The sequence below is a fragment of the Phlebotomus papatasi genome, chromosome 2 (genome assembly GCF_024763615.1).
Source record: "Phlebotomus papatasi isolate M1 chromosome 2, Ppap_2.1, whole genome shotgun sequence".
NCBI classification, from domain to species: domain Eukaryota; kingdom Metazoa; phylum Arthropoda; class Insecta; order Diptera; family Psychodidae; genus Phlebotomus; species Phlebotomus papatasi.
This window is the reverse complement of record NC_077223.1, coordinates 70,666,722-70,691,636: the sequence shown is the minus strand read 5'-3', so window position 1 is coordinate 70,691,636 and position 24,915 is coordinate 70,666,722. Positions and strand designations below refer to the sequence as shown.

Here is a 24,915-nt window from a genome sequence, read left to right as displayed (position 1 = left end):
AACACCACTTGTTTGAAATTAATTTGTACCACGGGTATTTCCAGTTGAAGTGATCCAACATTTATATTAATCTGCCACACAATCGAGCATAAATCTATGTGATTTCGTTAGATTACAATGAGCTACTGGTTTGGAGGATATGTGTGCTAAAAAAGACAGGCCCATTTTGTGGATGAATGATGGGCTATAGAGATACTCTGGAGAGGCCTGAAAAAGTCAAAAGGAAAGAATTTTATGTGTTAATTGCGACACCCACGCAATTCGCATTAGAGCAAGTCAGCAGATGGATTGCAAAATTCATATTTAGTGATCTATTCGCAGTAGAGCACCATTGGAATGTCATGCGAGGAATTTTCACTCTTTACAATCCACCGATGGAGAGCTCAAGTGGCATGATCGGCGAATTTATTAATCTGTCATTAGAAGAGTAAGATCGCAAAATACATTCCCATGCCGTTCCCTCTTTGATATATTGATAGAAAAAAAAATTGTTTACTGATCTGCAACTTTCACCCATCGCGGAGTCTTTCTCATCTTTCGATTTGCACATAGCATGTAAAACAATAAATTGGCGTGTCTTAAGTGATTTAAAAGACGCCTCTATGGAATGATATAAAAGCAATTAAACTGCATACAGACTCCATTTGTTATTTGGCATGTGAAATTTTGAAAACCTAAGCAGAGTATCCCAAAGATTATGCTTTTGTAGATTCAAGAGCCTAAATTAACATAAAAATGTCTAAATAAAAAACTCTTTAATATGCATTAAAAAAGCAAATTTTCTTCACTATAAAATATTATAGTGTGCTAAACTTTTAGATTTGGTGTCGGTGTTTTAGAAGATGCGTAAATTTAGATAAGAAGAACTCATGGAAAGCTATTTGGAATTTTACTGCACTAAAAGCTGTAAAGGTTTTAAGATAATACGAATGTTTGTAAAAAAATAAGAACAACCAGGGCATTAAGTTCCTGCTGCATTACGAACATGGAAAGCAACTAATTTATGAATTATACTTCATAAAATATCACAAAAATTTATGAAACATGATGTTCTAGTTTCAATTATCGTAAATTATCTCAAATAAAACTACATAAGCAGTTCTTTATGACAATTTGAGAATGCGACAGTTTCAAGCATCTTCATATTTTCTCACAGATGTTTAACAAAGTAATTGTATGTTTTATTTAAACCTGGTTATATACTTTCAAATATATTTCTTGTGAAAGAGAAATTTCTAAATATATGTAGAATAATTAACCCATTAGAACAATTTACTAGATATTCTAGAAGAAATTTGTCACAGGTTAATAGATGATTTTTTTTAAACTAAATTAAAATTTTACAACATTTCCAAAATTAAATAAAACCAGTTAAACTTAAAATTGGAAGTCCAACTTTTCAGGTTATATAGAACTCCATAAAACTTAAGAACAGTTAAAAATCAAAACCAAAATTTGTGGTACTCGTGGTTCTGAAAAATTCATTTTTGATTTTTAAATAAAAATTTGATTCATTTTTTTTTCAATATATTTTTTTTTTAATAAACTATCCCATTCGTCATGAAAGGGTTAAAGAAATATGGGAAAAATTAGAAGTGTTCGAAGACAGACTCTGTGCGATACCTTAAAGTCTTCCCCTACATATTCATTTTATATTATTTAAAAGATAATTTCGCACTACATTTTTCGAATGCACAACAAAATTTTCACCTTCGCGATCACTTTAAAAAAACAAATAAAATTAAGTAGTGAATATTTTTACTGAGATACAATTTTTTTGCTTTGAAATACTGTATTAACTTTAAAAATTTAATAGTATTGAAATAATGATTTCGTCATAGAATACAAATAAGCAAAGTATAATATAGGTGATTTATTGAAGATTTAAAGATTAATCTTAAAATTCAGTGAAAAATTGCAAAAATACAAGATCTTTTTGTTTTAATAGTTTTAAGACCTTGAGCACAATCTTAAACATAGCCAGTTTTTCTGGAAAGTTCAGTGATCTACAGTTTTTTTTTCTAACAGTTTTAGTGGTTGTAGTAGTTTTTATAATTAATTTAATTCCTGGAAATTGGTATTTTTTAGTAATTCATCATTAAAACTTAATATGACCTCTAAGTTTATCTCTCTATTATATAAGATTCCGTCTCTTAATTGCAACATTAAGTACTATGGAAATTTACCAATGAATATAACTATTTCTCTTTTAGCATCCTATTTCTTGCCTGATTTATTGCTCTAGTTGCAAAAAGTGTCATGAAAGCTTAAAATTACAATATAAATTTTATGTTGTCAAATTTTAAAATACTCTAGGCATGAAAATGAACCAAGAAACGATGGCACAATAGGTATGAAGTATAATTGGTTTTGACCATTCCAAAGACTTATTAAATTGAATTTAAATTGCTCAATGACCACTCTTGAAAGCAAAATTACATTGTGAATGACAAAAAAAACATTCAATTTATATCTCTTTGAGTAACAAGACTCCTTTTTAAAGTGTTTTCAATGTGCAAGAAAAAGAATTCAATTGTTGTGTTATTTTGCATTAGCACCTTAGAGGTGTTAAGGAGAAATAGTGTTGGGAGAAAGAGAGACATTGTGATATAAAATTTTTGCTGACCACGAAATCGTGACTTTCTCGACCACAAAAGAGACAACTAATGCGTTTCTAAATAATCATTCTTATGTACCTCATTGTTCCCGAAGAACCATATTATTAACAATGGATTAAATCAACTTTGTCATGGCCATTAAGTGGGTGGTCAATTCACAATGAAAATTACCCACATGTCTTTGCGCAGAAACATGAAGATGCCAATTGCTCTGCGAACATCGTTAACCCACAAAAAAGTCCATATTCGAGAGATGAGTTACATTGGCACAATATTGTCCACTATATAAATGTTTGTTGAGCTCAGAAGATGGCACAGAAAACAATTTTTGTCCCGTTGATGGAAATTGCATGTTGGAGGAATATTCCATAATTGAGTATATGTTGATTCTGCGAATGGACGCAATTTTCGACGTGTGGAATCAACAAGCGTAACCCTACGGAAAACCATTGTACAACAACATATAACTGTTTGAAAAATAATTGGGTTCAATTTATATTGTACAAAATATTTGCCAATAATACCATCATCGTGATTGTTGGCTCAACGGGTATTGACAGGTTGTTGTTGCACTTTTTGTGGCTATAAGTACACTGAAAAGAATTCACACTACTTGTGAGAAAATTAATGTGTAGCTCGTTCATTGATAAATGCTTGTAAAATGCAACATCAAGGAAATTAAAATGGGAGTGGATTGCAGGTTTAAGAGTCTACCGCTGTCTTAGTGTTTAGCCTTTAGAATAAAGCGATGGAAAAGGTCGTCTTTAATAATTTGGAACATATAAAAGAACCGTAGTTTAGGGCCAAAATAGATCCAGGCTGATCCTTGAGAATATTTTCATCTTGTAGAATTTAGAAGCAAAATATTAGGTAAAGAGTTTATGTAAAGCTTTTAATTAATGATTCCAAGTTTTCAATGTATAACAATTTGGGATAAATCTATACTGTCGTATTTCACAAGCTAAATACTCTCGAGGATCAGCCTGAGTGTATTTGGGCCATTAGCTTAGCAGGTTGTTCAGTAAAAAAATCAAATTGGTCAGACTAAAATGTCTATTTTGGTCACTAAAAAAGTAAAGAGTCATAATTAAGCCTCTAAAAATCCAAGATGATTAATAACTTTTTCATTTTTCCTTACAAATAAAATCGGAATGTATTATTTGGTTGTTTAGTTTTATCGTTTATATAATTTTTAGACAAAATATGGAGCAAGTAGGACACCTTTGAAATAGGGCTATCTATATTAAAGTTTTAAATGAAACTGAACTTTACCGTGATATAATGTATTTCCACAAATTTTGGGAAGTTAAATTAGATTATTAAGACTGCAGTTACATTTGAAGATAGGACAAAAAGCCCTATCTAAAAGCCCTATACAGAAAGCCCTATATGGCTGACTTAACCCTAACGCGATGACTCTGTCACCTCCTGTTTCTAAGCTTTTCTTGAATTCTATCATTTAAGGATAGTACATTTACCGATTCAATCCACTATCTCCGATCATTGAAGACCATCCTTAGGGAGAGGTGGGGCTACATTGAGCTGGGATTACATTGAAAAATCTATTTTTTCTCATATTTTAAAAGAAACCAGGACCTAGCAGTAATTTAATTTAATTCCAGAATTATTTTCTATATAACTGGTGAAAATAATGTGGAATATCAAAAATTATAATTATATAATATAAATCTTATCTCAAATGCTATAAATTGGTATTAGTAGAGGATTACTGGGGCAAAACTTGTAAAAACGCATAATTAATTCTTTCACGAGTTCTGAGAAAACTTAAACGTTTTATAATGAGCAAATTCTTATAGGAAATTTACTGCTCTACCACATTACAGAAGACTATTTTTCTCTATCTCGAAAAAATGTGATTTTCGAATCATTTTCTAAAAGTCGATTTTGTGGAGATTCTCAAAATTGCTGGGGCAAATTTTGTCAGTCTTCGGATAATTTGTGACGTTTTACTCTCGCAAACGCTAAAAATATCAAATAGACATATTTTTATAGGAAATTCATTCCTCTACAACTTTGTCGAAGATAATTTTTCTCTCACTGATCAGTCGATCAGTCGAATGGTGAACTTAGAAGTGGAATCTGTGATCCAAGTCCAAAAAAGTGTAACCATTACCCGCCTGTACGTGATTTTCCCAACAAAATTCGATACCTGATGAAGAGGACATTCATCCTCGAAACGTCGCGTAAAGAATAAAATTGCAAAAGTCAAGAAAGGTCTAGTGTTTTCGTCAATTCTTGCTGTAAAATGCCCAAAAATAGGGCTCAAAATTTCATTATTTTTTATTTTACATAATCCTTCCTCGAATCCCTTGAAACTTCGTAAGTTTAAGAAGGTCCATGAAGGCTATCTATATTAAAAATTTCAAGCCTCAGTCTCTTTTATTTTAGAAAATAGTGAATCATGAAATTTTCGTTTTGACTAATTTTGCCCAGTGTCTTCTACGTAACCTGTTTCTGTAACCTCTTTTTGTCAGTTTTCTTTTTGATAGTTCTCATTTTTTCAATAAGCTCAATTTTTTTTAGTAGTTGAATTACAACATGTCTTTTCTATTTTTTTGTTTTTAGAATTTTTTCAGCAAATAACTTTATAAGTTTATTTAAAAATCATTTAACTGATTGTCAGAAATAGATTTAAAATGACATGTGCGAAGACTTTACAAAGCTTCTTAAGGGATTTTTTCGAGTTCTCTGTGTTGAAATTTCTGCAAATATTTTTTAATAGTGCAAAAGGATTTGTTTAATAAATCTTGAGATTGAGTTTACAGAGTGTTCAACGGCGAATTGTCATGGGAATGAGATCAAAAGTGTACCACAGAGTACCAATAAATTTTAGTCTTTTCCCACTTTAACATGCATCTTAAATCGATTAAAATAAAAATCACCATCCAATTGCTCACTAAAGCGGAGTGAAAGTTGGAATCACACAGTTCCAACTAATGCACCATGCACAAGAAATAGATGTTGTAATAACCATCGAAAAATTTAACATGGATTGAACAACGATGGAGATTGATTGTTGCGTGGAATTTTTATTATTGACTCTTCTTGTTTACCTTTTTTTCTGCCTCTGCTTGTTTTTGTCTCTGAATCTTTTGGTGTGGACAATAAAATTGAGGAAGCAACCACTTAAAAAAAATACGACGTTTTACCAAAAAAAAAAAAAATCACGCGACAAAACACTCTGAAAAGAGCCATCAATGGCCTGTGATCTGTGATCAAGGACTTTTGGACAGTCATTGAGGAGAGGCACCTCCAGCCACTTGCAAGACAATATTTATGAACTGAGAGAGATATTTTTCAGCGCAATACAACACTGTCACAAATGGACAAAAAACTGTCGATTATGGCGAACTAGAAAAAAAAGAAACAATTGTATAAAATTCAAGATATTATACCATGAGGTCAGCGTGAATTCACAGAAACACCCGCTCTAGTCTGCGATATCTGATAAATTCATCAAGAAATATTCATTAATTGGTCTCAACGTGTATCAAGTTGTCTAACATAATGACTTTTTGATACATTGTTAGCCTGATTGTAATTTTCATTCACACTTTTTCCCACATTTTCTGCAAATTTCCCCCCTTGTATCAATTTCACCTTCATTTGCCACCTCATTGAACTCAAGCTATTGTCCTCTAGGGAGATGAAGGAAAAGTCTCTTAAAAGATTGATACTCCCACTGAAGAGATTGTCATCAAAGATAGTGAGATGCATATTGTATTTAAATTCAAACACTTGACTTTGCCTGTATGTCACAAATATTGTACCAATTTGGCAATTAAAATTTCAATGAAAAAAATAATGTTCTCATGGATAAATTTCGATACACTTCACAACGATCAATTGATTGTGTGAACTTGCTGAAGGAATCCAATCAAATGGACAAACATGATTAAACCTTCAAATTTGTTTAAATTGAATTCTTTCTAGTTCTTTTATCATTTATGGATTCCATCATAATGGCAGCTCGAGTAATCAATCGTTTTGATATGGCTTTTATGATCGATCTTATTTTATTAGGGTAGATGAATTAAGCACTCTTCTTTAAGCAGGAGATATCTAAAAGTTTTGGTAGCTTTTTTTTAATATTTTACTAAACTTTGTAAAACTTATAAAAAAGCCTTTATTTTGTAAATAAATGTTTATGCAGATAAAAGATTTTTTTAATATATTTTTTAAAATTATTTATATAATGGTTTCTTCTCGTTTTTTTCTTTTAAATCTTGAAAATTCCTAACGTTTTTCCGGTTTTTTCAACCACTATTTTTGAAATTTAAAATTATTTTACGTTTTATCAAGAATATGTTTTGAATTCACCTAAAACTTCTGAAGAAATTGTCTGTGAAATATCTTATTAAACTTGAACATCAAAAATTTGATCAATAAGAATATTTCTATAAAAATTCCATAATATTTTTTCGTAAAAATGATGAATGGAAATTAGGAAGTTACTCTTAATCCTTATGACAATTTATAATATTTTCTTGATTTACATTACAACCTGTTTTATTAGGGCATCATAATTTCGGTTTATATTTAAATACACCTGTACAAAATTTACTCTCAAGAAATTGAGCTCTGCAGTAGAAATCTGTATCAGTATGACAATCAAGGAGTGAATAAGTGGCTTTCAGAGTAAACCGTGAGTGGCGATCAGCGAAATTGGTCGATCTGGGGCTAAAAATTGACAGATCGGCACAATTTGGCTATGATTATGCTACAGCGGCATGTTAATTAGCAAAAATTAGCAGATCGGCATGGTTTTAGCGAAGTATCGACAGTTTTAAATGTCAGTTTCCTTCTTATGAAGTATAGCGTTTCTTTATTCTTCATATTTATTTTATTAAAAACAAGCGTTTGTTTAGTTTAAACTCATGTGACTCGTTTAAACTGTGTGGTTCGTTTAATATCATTTCGCGGAAATTTTACGGAATCGGCATACCGGCACGAGATCGACAAATCCGTGTTACATCAACAAATCGGTACAATTTTTATGAAAGATCGTTATATCGGCACCAAGTGAACCGTGAGCGGCACAGTTATTCACCCCTTGATGACAATGTCATATGACAAATTTTGAATTTTTTATGTGGTAAATTTGGCGAAAGTTTCGAAAATGTGACTCATACCAATGATTCAGGAGTTCATAGAGCTGCTTGTAATAGCGGTAATAGCCTTTCGATATTCTATATCTATTGAATTCCTCTACTGCAATACGCTGTGGCATTTACAAAAAGAAAAAAATGAAAAAAAATAAGTTCCTTTTATAAAACTATAAGGGAAAAAAAGATAAATTTCACACTTTTATATTTTAAAATTGCAGGATTAAGAGCAGTTTCACATTTATCATCCGATCATTAATAATGCTAACGAAGCTCATTATGTTGAACTTCATTTATCTATGTAACGCGAAGAAGAAAAAATATAAAATAGAAAAAAATTATTACCTATTGGTTATATTTAACAAATGTTTTATTTTTTGTTTATATGTTTTTAATAAAATAGTTTCCAACTATTTTCGGCTGCAATATTAAAAAGAAATATAAATAGTGGGCAGTAAAAATTAATATAGGTCAGTAATAGGTTTTAAAATAATTATTTTTGAATTCCAAATGATAAAAATGTAATTTATTTCCTTATTAAAATGTTTTAATAGTTTTAATGAAGAATCTCAAGTCTAATGAGATTATTGGTATTTATCTTTTTTGCTTTATTTTATCTAAAATATTTAATTACCATTGCAAAAGTTTTATTTCGGATACAGCTATTACAACTTGATACAATGAAAAAAATAGGGGAAAAGTAGTAACATTTAGAAGAGGATATCAATTAAATAACGATTAGCTTTTGTATCTGCTTAATTGATTTTTAAGTATCTAACCAATGCTTTTAATGCAAATTAACATTTTGTGAAAAGCAATATTGTATTAATTTTTATGTGAATCGGAAGAAATAAATTTAAAATGCTTTTACAATAAAATTAAATGAATGACAGATTTACAACAGATGGTAATTTTATGCTTAGTTCCACCCTCAAAAATTTCTCCACAGCATAAACTCATTTATTTAACTCTGTAATATATATTAAAACGTTAACTATATTTTAAAGGTATATCTTGGGAAATTTACAATTTTTAGTAAATATAAAACTAAGTATAATTAACCAAGTCAAAATACAACTATAATCACATGTTAAGTTTATAAACGTGCTTCACGTGAGATCTTAATGCGTAAATATTCAATATTGCGAATCATTTTATGAATTCTTGAATATTTTAAAATTCCATGTTATAAAAATAAGTATATTTTGTTTACTTTGAAACATAAATATATAATTAATTGACGCATAAATCTGGAAGGAAGTGAATCCCATATTTATGCGTCAATTTTGAGCTATTTTTCTATTAAATTGGATTACACAGAAAGATATGATCATTCAAGGAGATCAAATATTAGTTTATCAAGGATTTTTATAATAAAATAACGATGAAATATTTGGAAAATTTCCAGAAATTTGCATTGTGGCCACAATATTTGAAAAGTAAACGCCTTACCAATTAGTTATTCATATCTGGCGCGGATCTAATTAATCTTATCGTGCAGAGTATGACATTGTTCCTACGCCATGTGTCTATTACTGAATGATCCAACGGCATGCCAAGTGTTTTCCCTCATTGAGGCACTGTGGGAAAATCTCGACGAGTCTCAATACAATTTCTGCAAAATGCTAAAAACGCACCAACTCGGCAAATACTTAACAACACGGAAGTCTCTCGCAATCCGTGTGCTAAGTGATCAGTTCATCCACAACGGACTTTTTTTCTGGGTGCAACTAAACTCTCTCGCGATTGTCTAAAATGAATTGAAAAATCCCACAGCTATTTCCCATAATGCCAATTGGCAAGAGCCATTCTCAGCTGGAACATCGGTATAATTCAATGAATTCCAAAATTGCACTTCCCTGTGAGACTCTCCTCAAATGGTCATCTTACATAATACACTTCTCTCAAATTGATCAATTTGGTGGGGCAGAAAAAGGGCCCCACCGAAGGTGTGGATCTCTTGGCTGACCATGCATTTTGAGTGACGGAATTGAGCTCTTTTGTGCTCATCAGGAGATACGCTTCGTTAGCAATTTATTTTGCGATCGGAAATCCAGCCAAAATGGCTCAAAACGCAAAATATTTCCATGCTGGGATGTTGTAGTTTTTTTTTCGCCAACACGAAAATATTTCTGTCTGTTTTTATTATTCGTATTTCCTCTTCTCGGACTGTTAAAAAAATATAACAAAACCATTGACTCACAAAGTCACTCACAAGAGTATTTACTTATCATGAAAAGTGGTTTAATGGGACACACCACATAAAATATTACACATCAATTCACCAACCCGGGGGCTCACAAGTAGCAGTGACTATATCAAGTAGTTTAACATTCTAACTAAATAATTCGTAAAGAAAAATTATCTTGATTTTGTAAATGTATTTTGTAGTATATATGATGAACTACTAAGAATTACTTCTAATAAAATTGCTTGCTTTCTTAATTGCAAAATTTTTGAGCTATAATAATTATTGAATTTTGTAAGATTATGATCCTTAAGGAATATGAAACTAATATTTTGGATGTTATAATTAAATTGAAGTTACTCATAACTTGCTTAACCCTTTAACGACGAGACACTTTTTACGGACTGAACATCAACAATAAAAATTTAACTGAGAAACATAATCAATGATAAGTCTTACATCTAACCTTGGAAAGTCCAACAGAGTCTAATTCGGTGTATTTTGTGCTTTTATGAACGATAGGAACAAAAGTAGTCCAAAAATTTAAGTAATTTTTCTGACAATACCAATGAATAATATTTTTCGCTTTAATGAAAAATATTACGTATGAGTATTTTAGTTTTTATTATCAAAAGTGGCCAAAAGGGTTTTGCTTAAAAAAAAATTGGAAGTATAAAAATTATGAATTTGAGAATTTAAAAATTCGCCATTTTTGAGCTAAATATTTACTACATAGCAAATAGCTAGAGACTTGTAAAAAATATTCTAGATTCTTTCAACCTTCTGCTTTACAATTCTGTATAGACATAAGAAAAAAATAACTTTAGGTAGTCAGGGAAAATTATTTTCTTTATGGGACACCGGTGTTCCGATTGTCCTTAAACGGTTAACTAACTGCATTTTTATGAATTCGAGATCTAATCCATTACAAGAGAAGAAACCATTTCGATAATTTCTATGTTTTCCAATACAACATTTGTAAAATTATTTTAAAAAATCACCTAAAACTGCGTAAACATTAAAACCAATAAGCATTTTTACAACTAGATTTATGTTACGAAAAATTAAAAACTGAACATAGACAATCATCGTAATAAACATAGAATTTTACCTGTTTGGACTTTTCGAAAAATGCAATCCCACCTTTTTTACGGTGTCGGTTGAAATCCAGAAAGCCAAAATTCCGAAGACACAAAATTCCAAATGGATCAAAATCCCGAAAGTCGAAGTCCCGAAAGCCAAAATCCCGAACGCCAAAATCCCGAAAGTCAAAATCCCGAATGGTCAAAATTTTGAAAAGGACGAAATTATATAGAGGATCATGTGTGGAATAATTTCCAAAACAAAGACTATTTCCCTTTGCTTCCAATAAGCGCAGGTGTAACCGTGGGGGTAACAATGATGCTTTAAAGAATTTGAGATTTTGACTTTCGGGATTTTGGTTTTGGGATATAGCCTTTCGAGATTTTGGTTTTGGGAGCGTTGGCTTTCGCGATTTTGTCTTTCGGTATTAGGGCCCAATATTTAGCCTGTAAAATTTGGCAGTAAAGATTAATCTCAAACTGTCATACACTAATGGCTAAGGATCATCGATATAAGGGAGCATCTAATGGGGGATTTTATTTCGAAACCTCCATTTTGACACAAAAGTCCTCCATTGAGCATTAGACCGGTGCATTTTTGCCAATCTTTCGGCCCTTAGAATCTCCCTCTTCGAAAGTTCCATTTGTTTATGTTCGAATATTTTGACATTTCAAGAGATTTTTAATAATTTTTTTCTAGTTTTTCAAGAGATGTTTTTCTCGTGAACTATTTTTAAAGTTATCAAGAGTCAAAAAGCAGGTGAAATAGGGACATGATATCGATCACTCTTCTGAATGCATCGTTTAATCTTTATTAGAATATGGTCGAATTGTTAAATAGACATCCTTGTGTAGTTATGGAATTTGTAAGCTGAAAAGTTATATTCAACTAATTTCTAGGAACTTAGAGACACTTACGTGTATGTAAATAAAGTTGATTTATAAAAAATAAAAACTTACGATATTTTCTTAATTTAGCAATAATATTGGCACAAAATCCTGTGGTAGGACGGTTTTGTTATAGAGGATAGGTGCCCTATCTTCTCTTCCTTATAAAGTGTTCGTCACTAGGCATAAATAATAACTTTACCAATCTTTAATAAATTCTTTGATTGTAAAACACTGTGTGATTGACGTTTGAAACGTTTCGAAATAAAATAGGAAGTCTTCCAGACTATATATTTTAGTTAGAGCACATTTGAAGATTTTGAAACAGAGGGTGGAGAAAATTTATCTCGGGAATGAACCACTAGGGGAGATTTCCCGAGACTCACCGGTTCATAGCACAGTGGGGTGCATTTCGAAATCCCCCCGTATAGAAGACGCCTAGAGGTTCTTTGCATGAGTTTCCTTTGCCCAATCTTTTAGTGCCAAATTTTACGGCCTAAATATTCTCGAGGATCAGCCTGAGTCTATTTTGGTCATTAGGCTATTCAGGATTTCGACCCATTCAGGATTTTGGCTGTCAGCATTGTGTCGTCCGGTATTTTTCCCTTTCCGGGATTATGACGTTCGAGATTTTGACCGGGAAAGTTTTTCCATTAGGTTTCTCAGTGTTTGGATGGGTGTATCCCGGTTTAGAAATCTTTTTGTCATCAGAGTACTTTTGAAATTCATCGAATGAAGATTTTTATCCAGTGAGATTTCTTATTTAATTCCACAAACCAAGAGACAAAAGACCTCATTTTTGTGAAAAAATTAAACAGCTAATCAAATCAACAGGTAATGTTGATTTGATGACTTGTCAGCCCCTTCTCGCCAACACACAGTATTACCAATAAATATCAATTCGCGGCATTAAACGTCTCGAAGAAGAACCGGCCGCGGAAGAACTCTGTCAACACGTTGTGCAATTCCAGAAAAAAGTTACTTCTATCAATATCAATACGGTTTAACTGAAGATTTTCTGGGTCATTTGGTAAGAGACGTCTGAGTGTCAATTTTGACACACTATTTCAATAGAAGATCACTTTTGCAATTTAATTAAACCGTCCAGTCATGCTCACGCCTCATATTGCCAACTTTCAGGTGTGTCCATAAAATTTTTATTTGTGTAGAAATTCTTTGATATATAGAGATTTTATGGGAAATTTTGCAATGTGTGGTTTTCTGTATGCGACACAAATATTTTCAAGTGAGATTCTTCGAGAATTTAGTCGATAAATAGCTAATGTTCCCTCAATTAAAATGAGATCATACACCTCTTTTATTGCATTGACCGGTTAATAAATTTCGCAAAGAAACGAACATTAAAGTTTTCATCAAATTTACACTCGGCTTACGTGGAATGATTTTGTTTGGAGTTTACGCTTTGGTAATGTGGAAAATTTAGTGAATCTGTGTGATAATTCTTCCCATTTTATATAATTACAAGAAAAAAAATACACGCTTGAAAACACTTTTGGAGGTGATTTATATGAATTCTCATGAGAAAATTTGATTAATTTCAAGTATCATAGTCAAAAAATGTGTTATTCTGCACGCAAAAAAAATTGAATAACATATCAAGAATACGTATCTATAGACAATTAGAATTGAATCATAATCCATTTTAGATTGTGATATAAAACTGATTCATTAACATTCTTGTTCTATTGTTACATCGAGTGAAATATATAGCTGTGGATTTATCACTCCTTTTTATTGACTTTTTTATGTTTTGCTATTAATTTAAAAGAAATATTCCATGAAGCATAGGTGTTAATGCAGATATTGCAATTGTAATGCATATGTAACAAACATGCGGAAAAAATAAAGATAAAAATTATTATGAAAAATAAAATAAGTTAATTGAAAAACCTACTAATTCAATATGGAGCAAAAAGTTGGAATTATACATCTTTTTCTACACGGAAACTGTATTTAGATCAATTCTTCATTATATCATTAAAGTCGTCTTAGTGACGCTTGCAAATCTATTCGATTAAACTAAAGATTATTATAAGAAATCATTTCATTTAGAATATCATTTTAATAGATCATAATTTATTATAATAACTTTTTTTATTGACATTTTAAACGGTTTTAGATATATAACAATTACAGTTTTGGGTCACTGCACCGTACCGCAACGAAATTTTGATTCATATTTGAATAGCAATAATTAAAAATTTATGTCTTCTTGTATTTAGAAGGAAAGATATAATAAAGACTCTTAAAAAAGAAAAATTAAGTTTCTAACAAAAATGGGTACCAAAGCCTCGTAGTCTTTGCAGAATACTCAAATTCGTGTCTTCTTATTTGCATTTCTGCAGTATGTTTTTTAGATTAAGAAAGTTGCATAGCGCCAACTCGAGGAATAGGTGTCGCAATGTTGTTTGAGAGTTCTTTTAAAATTCCTTAAGGACCAATGGGACAATGCTTAGGGTAAGTGTGCCAAATTTCGGCATAGTTGTATGCAAGCGTTAAAGTCTCAAGTTTGAAATGTAATATGTTTAATGGAAATTGATTTTTTTATTCTTTCTACTTAAGGAGTGTTGCTTAGAAATTTGTAGATAGTTTATCGTCTTTATTTACTCTAAAATCATTCTTAATACATTTTAAAATGAATAAAAATGTAGACATAGCTTTGGTGCCCTGTTTCGGCCACCGTCATTCTCATAGTTCCTTGCCCTTCAGGAATTCTTCCAATGCATTTTTCACGTCATCTCGTTTGTCGAAGCTACATTTTTTGTTATTCTTTTGCATTGTATAATCTCTAGAGTATGTAAAAACTAAAAATTCATGGAAATTCGAGGAACAAAAAAGGTGGCCGAAATTGCAAGCTGGCCGGAATTTGGCACACTTACGCTATATAAATTTTTGTTTTTTTGAATATTTACAGGGCAAAAGGACATTCCCGGTCAAAATAAATTGTTTCATTTTGAATTAACGATTATTGAGTATTAAGATGATGTTTTAGTGTTCTAATCCTTCTCTTTTATGTTTTTATTTGTAAACTTCACTGCTCCTCTACCGATATAAACCCATACAGCTGATCTAATAATTTTCCAAAGTAATGTAATGTAATTTAGTATATTTTAAAATGATAGAATAGTGGGTAAGGTAAAGTACCCTGTAGTCGGCCGGTTTCTCAACTCGGCCAGTGAGACTATTTATTCAATTTACTTAGATTTGTTATAATATGGTCTTACCGATTTAACATTATAAGGTGTATTATATTACATATAACGTAAAGCAGTGAAAATTTCATAGAAATTTACTATAAAACGTTAAAAAATTGGTTAAATAATTCAACTGGCCGAGTTGAGGAACCGGCCGACTAGAGGGTACTTTACCTTAATTATTAAATGTTAACTGTTACGTTAGCGCACAAAAACTTTATCAAACAGGTTCAGATTTACTCGTAATTCTAATACATGCAAATGAATAATCAATTACAAATGAATTGAATACATTAATTTTAGTAATTTTCGGTTGAGGAGTACTTTCAATAGGGCACAGTAGCTTTTGATCTTGAATGATAATCGTTTAAAGGAATGACTCATGAGTATTTTGCGTGTTTGGAAGAAACATACGATTAAATAATACCTATAACTATTTTAAAAATTAGAACAAACGTAGTACGTCTTTTGAAATAGATAAAAAAAATTAAGGTACATTGTTAAAACATTGCGACCATCGCCGTCTTCGCGTTGTTTTGCGACCTCCAGCGTAAAACGATAGAAAAACCCCTTCTCATGTTGTATGTTTCAAATGTTTTCGGGTTTACACTTTTACATTCTCTTCATAATTACAAGTTTGAATAACTAGAATTCATAGAAGAATGTGCTGATTAGAAATCTCTGAAGTTTTCTGGGAACTCTAAATAAAATATTAGCTTTATCACAATATACCAAAATGTTTAATTTACATTAGCGAAAACTTCTCGAAATATATGCATTGTTTACTCTTGTGGAGCTAAACACATTTCCAAGTTCTAGCTACCAGATTTTATCACGATCGTATGACGCAATAAACCGCATTTTAGCGATAAATATGACAAATCTTATCCAATAAGAACATTCTAAAAAACAGTTTTGTTTTATAATCACACACATGCCACAATATTTTCAATGAATTTACGATTATTGCCATTCAGTTGTCTTACAGCGGATTGAAGAGTGTTCCACTATCAGTGTTCGCGTTACATAAAATCGTGAAGTCCACTGAGGTAAAAAAAATGGAAGTAGAGTGTTATGAATGCCTAATATGTGAATATTATCTCGTATTACGAAATTTTCGAATGGAAGTGTGTGTAGAAAAAAGCAACCGGCATAGATTTACACCATCGTCATTAGAAAATAATGGAAATTATCATCAATTTATATTGCACTTTTGTTATACACCAGAAAAGAGTATCCGCTGCAGAACACAATGGATATTGAGTCATTGTGTAAATTGTTAATTATTGGAGGAGGAAATTGTGTTTTGTTGATTCTTTTTTTCTTTGCTTTGGTTTAAGGCTCAATCGACAAAATAGTGGATGGGAGGAGGGTTTGAATGAAAAAAAAAAACTGCTTTTAGCAAATGCTTTTGCAGAACATTACAATTGCCCTCAGCAAATGGAGCGTCATTGCTTTTATAGCTCTATATTGTTTGATCATTGATATGTGGCTTTTTTTTTGTATTCTGTTGTGTCCATTTGAAGTACATAAACTTTTAGCATGGGGGTATTAAATTTGACCCCGTCCTTCCTGTAAAATCCATGCTTTATGGATGTTGCGGAAGATGGTAACGGTGTTGTACTAAGTTGGGGCGCGAAGAAAAAAGTCGGATATGCTAGCTAAAAACGAAAGCAATGGAACAAGATCGCTGACATTGAGGACATGTGCTGCGAGGTGAAAAAAATTAATTTTCGGCCAATTTATTGTTTTAACACCATGCCACACAAAATGCAATTCCCATTGCAAAAGACACATCCATCTAAAACAATCAGGCATAATTTAATGTGGCCAATGTGAGAACTTTCATTGTTTTTGAGCCATTTGCCCACACCACCCAAGTCAAATGATGTAAACTGATTTGGGTCACTACACACATTTACTTTTGTTTACTGTATTTTGTTTACCTGGTGCTGTTTTAATTCTTCTACATAAATTGTGGAAAGGTTGAGGAGCGCGAAAAAATACGACAACAGATCTCATGATTAAAAAAATAGCACTGGTCATCCACCTTTTGCCAGTTCCATATAGTCATATTTTTAGTTAGAGCTTTAATTTACACCTCATGATCTGTTTTTGACGTTGCTAATGCCTCAAGTTAACCCAATTTTATTGAAGTGTAGAAGCACGAAGAATAATCGATAAAATCTCCATATGCTCTGCTACTGCCAGAGTGAGCATCCAATTTGTGATCTCTAATGAACATTCAACTGAGCTAATGCTGTGTCTGAATCCACCCACAAGTCACGTTTTCCTCATGCTATGAGCCCATTTTGAAAGTGATCCGCTTCAATGTTTTCCTATCAATTGTGCGCTTGATGAGTTCATCTTTTTTTTTCTTCAACTGATCATTTTCTCTTTTGCAGCACGTCGAGTTGTGGATCGCGACAACAAACTCATGTCGGTTTTGGCGGCAAGGAGAAGTGCTCTAGCGCGCGATAGAGGGCGCCATGTGATTTCCCGCCAAGTTCATCAAGAACCGATTCGTGAGTGCGAGCGAAATTGCACAAGAAGTTTCACCATCCAACCAACGGCTGAATGCATGAGGCGGTGTGCTTCACTGAGGGGTGCTGCTGTTCACAAAAGGACCCCTCTAGTGTCTTCCCGTGAGGAGGAGAACATTTCAGAGTCCAACACAATCGTCAATGGAAAAGATGAACTACTGCAAACTGAAGAATCAGCTCATGGAATGACGATCATTGCCACAAGTCGCGAATTGGAATCTTTCCGTAATGTATCCAGGGTAAACTCCAATAATTCTCTGGATACAGAAACAAAGATCTCAAATGCTACGAGAAAGGATGCACCTTCCCCAACCAAATCCACACGATCATATGTTGATATCCGCAGCAAGAGGCTCGAAGCTGCCAAGCAGCGTCAAAAGACTTCCACTGATAAGTCTGTTGAGGAGACAGATCTCCTACCCTATCTCTTCTTTGGTCAGAAGATCACTGCCACAAAGATTACTGAGACAAAGAACCAAGTGATCACTACTAAAAGATCACCGTACTTTGCCAATAGTGGTAGTATTAAGCAATCTCTGAAGGTCAAGGATGATGAGGATGAGATTATGGAAGTGTCTGCACCAAAGACATCCACAACGGAGAAGAATAAATTTTGGCAACAAGGACGCTTGTACTATCCAACAAGGAATATTGTTGCCTTCAGCAGAAGAGGACTCAATATGTCAGGCTTTGGGAGCCCAAAGCCACCATCCTCGACCACCACATCCACGGATGCAAGTGTGGGCAGAAATATGGAAAATACCCCCCTGGATATTATTCACATCCCGGAGAACAATAGCAGTGCAAAGTTAGTAACACTGAGAAGTACAGATGCTGCACCCACACCCTTTGCTCTCGATAAGTCCCCGCCGAATCTCCATGGAATCATCCTAGAAGTTCCTCCATCATCTCTTCCAGCTCTTGATATACATTCACTAAATCCTTCTTCATCAGCTTTCAACGACAAGGATGTCAATCTTGTAATCTTCACCAACAAAAGAGATCAGGATAGTAGTCCGTCCCCTTCTGAGGTCGCTCCTGTGATAAATGGAAGTGAAATTCTCAAAATCAATCGAGATTTGGCTCCAGAACCTACAACAGGAGCTCCTGACATCACAAAGTCAAGCTCAGAAGGGACGGTAGATGACGAAGAAGATACAACAGTTTCTCTTACAATTACTACTACCACAACCAGTACAACAACCACGACGACAACAACTACAACTACCACAACTCCAGTACCAACTACAACAACCCCTAATCCACCCTCATTAACTCCTCCGGAAAGTGGGGAGGAAGATGCCAATACTAGGGCCTACTCAATAGTTCCTGGTATCAAGGCAATCTTTTCTAACATTTCTACAGCAGCATCCCTTCCACCAGACAATGAGGAACCTATTCGTATTCCCATTGTTTCCAGCACCAGCAAGAGTATTAGTAAAACAATATTTTCTACTTCTGTAAGATCTACGAGTGTTCCTATGACATCCAGTTCAACGCCCAGCTCCACTGATGTGGACACCATGACATCCATGGCCAGCACTGACGTTCCAATTGAGACGACAACACCAAAGACCATCAACATTTCTGACCCTCTTCTTCCATCTTTTTTCAACATTTCATCCATTTTTCCCACCTTCCCGCCGATAATGGGACTACCTGGACAGAATATTTCAGCCACAAGGAAGTCCCCTACTACACCAGATGGAGTTCTGTTGAGACGGAATGGAGATGTGACCATTGAGATGCACAGGATGAATATGGCAGCTTATGTTCTAGCTGGCTTGGGAATGTTTCCCATTGCCATCATTATAATCTACGTGGTGAGGATGCTAATACTGAAACGCGAAGCCAAACAATCCAGTGATCTCGAGAGATACATGAACGATGGTCAGCCAATAAGTCCTGTGGTTAAGATGGATGATTCATCGGGTGAAGAGTCAATCATGACAGAGAGGGATTTCAATCGCAACAATCTGAGATTCAAGAGTCTTCTTGGAGAAGGAAATTTCGGACAAGTGTGGAAGGCAGAAGCTGATGACCTGGCAGGACATTTAGGCACAACAAGAATAGTTGCTGTAAAGACTGAAAGAACAGAGAATGGCTGTGGGGGTCTGAATTTGGAAGCGGACATTATGCGAAAGCTGGGTAGTCATCCGAATGTAGTGACACTTCTTGGTGCTTGTATAGATCAAGGTAAGAATGATACAGGGAAAGTCTATCAGCACTGTGTCTAATTTATCTTTGTTGCAGAACCTCATCTTCTTATCATGGAATTTGCCATGAGGGGACGATTGCTCTCTCTTCTGCGTGCTGCCAGGAGTGCTGTTCACTCAGTGCCTCAATCTACACCCAGCGGAACCAAGACTGCTTCTATCCCATTGTCTCCAAGAAGACTATCCGGATTTGCCCATGACATAGCTAGAGGAATGGAGTACATTGCTAGCAAAAGGGTAAGTTGAATTGAAAAAAAAGCTGAATGAATGCTTAAAGAAAAATCCTTTGTTCCAGATTGTTCATCGAGATTTAGCTGCCCGGAATGTCCTTTTGGATCACAATGGTGTCTGCAAGATTTGTGACTTTGGAATGTCCATCGATATGGATAAATCCAAGCGTATCCACACATTGTATTCCCGGAAGTCCAATCTTAGGAGATCGCATAGCAGCAATAGATGTGGAGAGTCCCGATTTCGATTCCAGCCCTTCTCTACGCTGGATACTAAGTTTGGGGTTTGTCGGAGTGAGAGTCAGACCTGTGGGAGCAAAGTAAGACCTGCTCTGCCCATCAGATGGATGGCTCCGGAAGCCCTGCAATACCACATCTTCTCAACGGAGACTGATGTTTGGGCATTTGGGATTGTACTCTGGGAAATTGCTACCCTTGGTTAGTTTATCTAGGTTTCTTATTGATATTGCTTTATTAACGAAATTTGTTTTTCTTTAGGATGCACCCCTTATCCCAATCTATCTGGGCGAGAAGTGGTGCGAAGTGTTCCAGCTGGAATACGACCAGAAATCCCTCCTGATTGTCGTCCAGAGCTGTATCATCTAATGTCAAAGACCTGGCGGAAGGATCCTAGGCAGAGACCATCCTTCTCTGATGCTAGAAGTGAACTAGCTCATGCCTTGCGCCAGTGGGAGATTGAGCAGGAGAATTCCTCAGAGTATCTCGACGTTAGTGGCTTCAGTGAGGATCTTGAGCACGGGATGGTGTACTTTAATAGGCGAATATCGGAATTTGAATGCGATATTTGACTTGAAACCCTATCTGATTGAATTGCAGAACCTAGCCAGTTCTAAAGTATTAGACATGTTGCACACACAAGCTTATTAGACTTTTGAAAATTTTATTCCTGTAAATAGCAAAAAAAAAATACAAAAAAATCTGTAGTTCAGAATTCTTCCTGGACTCTTTATAATTGATCTTAAGAAATTTTTCTTTACAACACACGCTATGCTCTTAATGTTAAGATAGCAACAAAATCTCTTTTAGAAATATCTAGTCTTCGGAGGTAAAGAAAATATGGAAGAAATTTTAGAGTGAATTGTAAGATTTCCTGAGTCTGGAAATAATTTAATGAATTTTAATACCTTCATTATTTATTAAGTGAATGAATTTTATTTTATCTCAAATTGTTGACGTTAATCGAATAAATAAAAAAAAACTGTGAAAACAAGATAATTTGTGTTATTCGATTCAAGAAATTCAATGGCACAGTTTTAGTGGCAATTGTAGGATGGGTTTTATGGTGAAAGTTAAACATGTTTTGCATAAATATTGCAATTAGTTTTTTCCGATTTAATTTGAAGATATGGATACAGAAACAAAGATCTCAAATGCTACGAGAAAGGATGCACCTTCCCCAACCAAATCCACACGATCATATGTTGATATCCGCAGCAAGAGGCTCGAAGCTGCCAAGCAGCGTCAAAAGACTTCCACTGATAAGTCTGTTGAGGAGACAGATCTCCTACCCTATCTCTTCTTTGGTCAGAAGATCACTGCCACAAAGATTACTGAGACAAAGAACCAAGTGATCACTACTAAAAGATCACCGTACTTTGCCAATAGTGGTAGTATTAAGCAATCTCTGAAGGTCAAGGATGATGAGGATGAGATTATGGAAGTGTCTGCACCAAAGACATCCACAACGGAGAAGAATAAATTTTGGCAACAAGGACGCTTGTACTATCCAACAAGGAATATTGTTGCCTTCAGCAGAAGAGGACTCAATATGTCAGGCTTTGGGAGCCCAAAGCCACCATCCTCGACCACCACATCCACGGATGCAAGTGTGGGCAGAAATATGGAAAATACCCCCCTGGATATTATTCACATCCCGGAGAACAATAGCAGTGCAAAGTTAGTAACACTGAGAAGTACAGATGCTGCACCCACACCCTTTGCTCTCGATAAGTCCCCGCCGAATCTCCATGGAATCATCCTAGAAGTTCCTCCATCATCTCTTCCAGCTCTTGATATACATTCACTAAATCCTTCTTCATCAGCTTTCAACGACAAGGATGTCAATCTTGTAATCTTCACCAACAAAAGAGATCAGGATAGTAGTCCGTCCCCTTCTGAGGTCGCTCCTGTGATAAATGGAAGTGAAATTCTCAAAATCAATCGAGATTTGGCTCCAGAACCTACAACAGGAGCTCCTGACATCACAAAGTCAAGCTCAGAAGGGACGGTAGATGACGAAGAAGATACAACAGTTTCTCTTACAATTACTACTACCACAACCAGTACAACAACCACGACGACAACAACTACAACTACCACAACTCCAGTACCAACTACAACAACCCCTAATCCACCCTCATTAACTCCTCCGGAAAGTGGGGAGGAAGATGCCAATACTAGGGCCTACTCAATAGTTCCTGGTATCAAGGCAATCTTTTCTAACATTTCTACAGCAGCATCCCTTCCACCAGACAATGAGGAACCTATTCGTATTCCCATTGTTTCCAGCACCAGCAAGAGTATTAGTAAAACAATATTTTCTACTTCTGTAAGATCTACGAGTGTTCCTATGACATCCAGTTCAACGCCCAGCTCCACTGATGTGGACACCATGACATCCATGGCCAGCACTGACGTTCCAATTGAGACGACAACACCAAAGACCATCAACATTTCTGACCCTCTTCTTCCATCTTTTTTCAACATTTCATCCATTTTTCCCACCTTCCCGCCGATAATGGGACTACCTGGACAGAATATTTCAGCCACAAGGAAGTCCCCTACTACACCAGATGGAGTTCTGTTGAGACGGAATGGAGATGTGACCATTGAGATGCACAGGATGAATATGGCAGCTTATGTTCTAGCTGGCTTGGGAATGTTTCCCATTGCCATCATTATAATCTACGTGGTGAGGATGCTAATACTGAAACGCGAAGCCAAACAATCCAGTGATCTCGAGAGATACATGAACGATGGTCAGCCAATAAGTCCTGTGGTTAAGATGGATGATTCATCGGGTGAAGAGTCAATCATGACAGAGAGGGATTTCAATCGCAACAATCTGAGATTCAAGAGTCTTCTTGGAGAAGGAAATTTCGGACAAGTGTGGAAGGCAGAAGCTGATGACCTGGCAGGACATTTAGGCACAACAAGAATAGTTGCTGTAAAGACTGAAAGAACAGAGAATGGCTGTGGGGGTCTGAATTTGGAAGCGGACATTATGCGAAAGCTGGGTAGTCATCCGAATGTAGTGACACTTCTTGGTGCTTGTATAGATCAAGGTAAGAATGATACAGGGAAAGTCTATCAGCACTGTGTCTAATTTATCTTTGTTGCAGAACCTCATCTTCTTATCATGGAATTTGCCATGAGGGGACGATTGCTCTCTCTTCTGCGTGCTGCCAGGAGTGCTGTTCACTCAGTGCCTCAATCTACACCCAGCGGAACCAAGACTGCTTCTATCCCATTGTCTCCAAGAAGACTATCCGGATTTGCCCATGACATAGCTAGAGGAATGGAGTACATTGCTAGCAAAAGGGTAAGTTGAATTGAAAAAAAAGCTGAATGAATGCTTAAAGAAAAATCCTTTGTTCCAGATTGTTCATCGAGATTTAGCTGCCCGGAATGTCCTTTTGGATCACAATGGTGTCTGCAAGATTTGTGACTTTGGAATGTCCATCGATATGGATAAATCCAAGCGTATCCACACATTGTATTCCCGGAAGTCCAATCTTAGGAGATCGCATAGCAGCAATAGATGTGGAGAGTCCCGATTTCGATTCCAGCCCTTCTCTACGCTGGATACTAAGTTTGGGGTTTGTCGGAGTGAGAGTCAGACCTGTGGGAGCAAAGTAAGACCTGCTCTGCCCATCAGATGGATGGCTCCGGAAGCCCTGCAATACCACATCTTCTCAACGGAGACTGATGTTTGGGCATTTGGGATTGTACTCTGGGAAATTGCTACCCTTGGTTAGTTTATCTAGGTTTCTTATTGATATTGCTTTATTAACGAAATTTGTTTTTCTTTAGGATGCACCCCTTATCCCAATCTATCTGGGCGAGAAGTGGTGCGAAGTGTTCCAGCTGGAATACGACCAGAAATCCCTCCTGATTGTCGTCCAGAGCTGTATCATCTAATGTCAAAGACCTGGCGGAAGGATCCTAGGCAGAGACCATCCTTCTCTGATGCTAGAAGTGAACTAGCTCATGCCTTGCGCCAGTGGGAGATTGAGCAGGAGAATTCCTCAGAGTATCTCGACGTTAGTGGCTTCAGTGAGGATCTTGAGCACGGGATGGTGTACTTTAATAGGCGAATATCGGAATTTGAATGCGATATTTGACTTGAAACCCTATCTGATTGAATTGCAGAACCTAGCCAGTTCTAAAGTATTAGACATGTTGCACACACAAGCTTATTAGACTTTTGAAAATTTTATTCCTGTAAATAGCAAAAAAAAAATACAAAAAAATCTGTAGTTCAGAATTCTTCCTGGACTCTTTATAATTGATCTTAAGAAATTTTTCTTTACAACACACGCTATGCTCTTAATGTTAAGATAGCAACAAAATCTCTTTTAGAAATATCTAGTCTTCGGAGGTAAAGAAAATATGGAAGAAATTTTAGAGTGAATTGTAAGATTTCCTGAGTCTGGAAATAATTTAATGAATTTTAATACCTTCATTATTTATTAAGTGAATGAATTTTATTTTATCTCAAATTGTTGACGTTAATCGAATAAATAAAAAAAAACTGTGAAAACAAGATAATTTGTGTTATTCGATTCA

The 24,915-nt window shown here is 34.8% G+C and overlaps 2 protein-coding genes across 3 annotated transcripts in view; both read left to right on the top strand.

Moving 5' to 3' along the window:
* Positions 1-21,337, top strand: part of LOC129804215 (mucin-2-like) — a 53,513-nt gene extending 32,176 nt beyond the window's left edge. The window contains exons 1-5 of one of the 2 annotated variants that reach the window (XM_055851330.1): positions 16,134-16,166; positions 17,523-19,856; positions 19,914-20,113; positions 20,172-20,544; positions 20,605-21,337. In XM_055851330.1, the coding sequence (XP_055707305.1) occupies positions 17,555-19,856; positions 19,914-20,113; positions 20,172-20,544; positions 20,605-20,915 (3,186 nt within the window). In that variant the 5' untranslated portion in view covers positions 16,134-16,166; positions 17,523-17,554 and the 3' untranslated portion in view covers positions 20,916-21,337. Of the gene's footprint in view, positions 1-16,133; positions 16,167-17,522; positions 19,857-19,913; positions 20,114-20,171; positions 20,545-20,604 lie in introns of those variants that run through there. The other variant, XM_055851329.1, reaches the window with a different exon arrangement.
* A 135-nt stretch (positions 21,338-21,472) lies between these two features.
* Positions 21,473-24,892, top strand: LOC129801022 (mucin-2-like). The gene is made up of 4 exons (XM_055845778.1): positions 21,473-23,411; positions 23,469-23,668; positions 23,727-24,099; positions 24,160-24,892. The coding sequence occupies exons 1-4, from the start codon at positions 21,473-21,475 to the stop codon at positions 24,468-24,470; spliced, it is 2,823 nt and encodes a 940-aa protein (XP_055701753.1). The 3' UTR covers positions 24,471-24,892.
* The last annotated feature ends 23 nt before the right edge of the window (positions 24,893-24,915 follow it).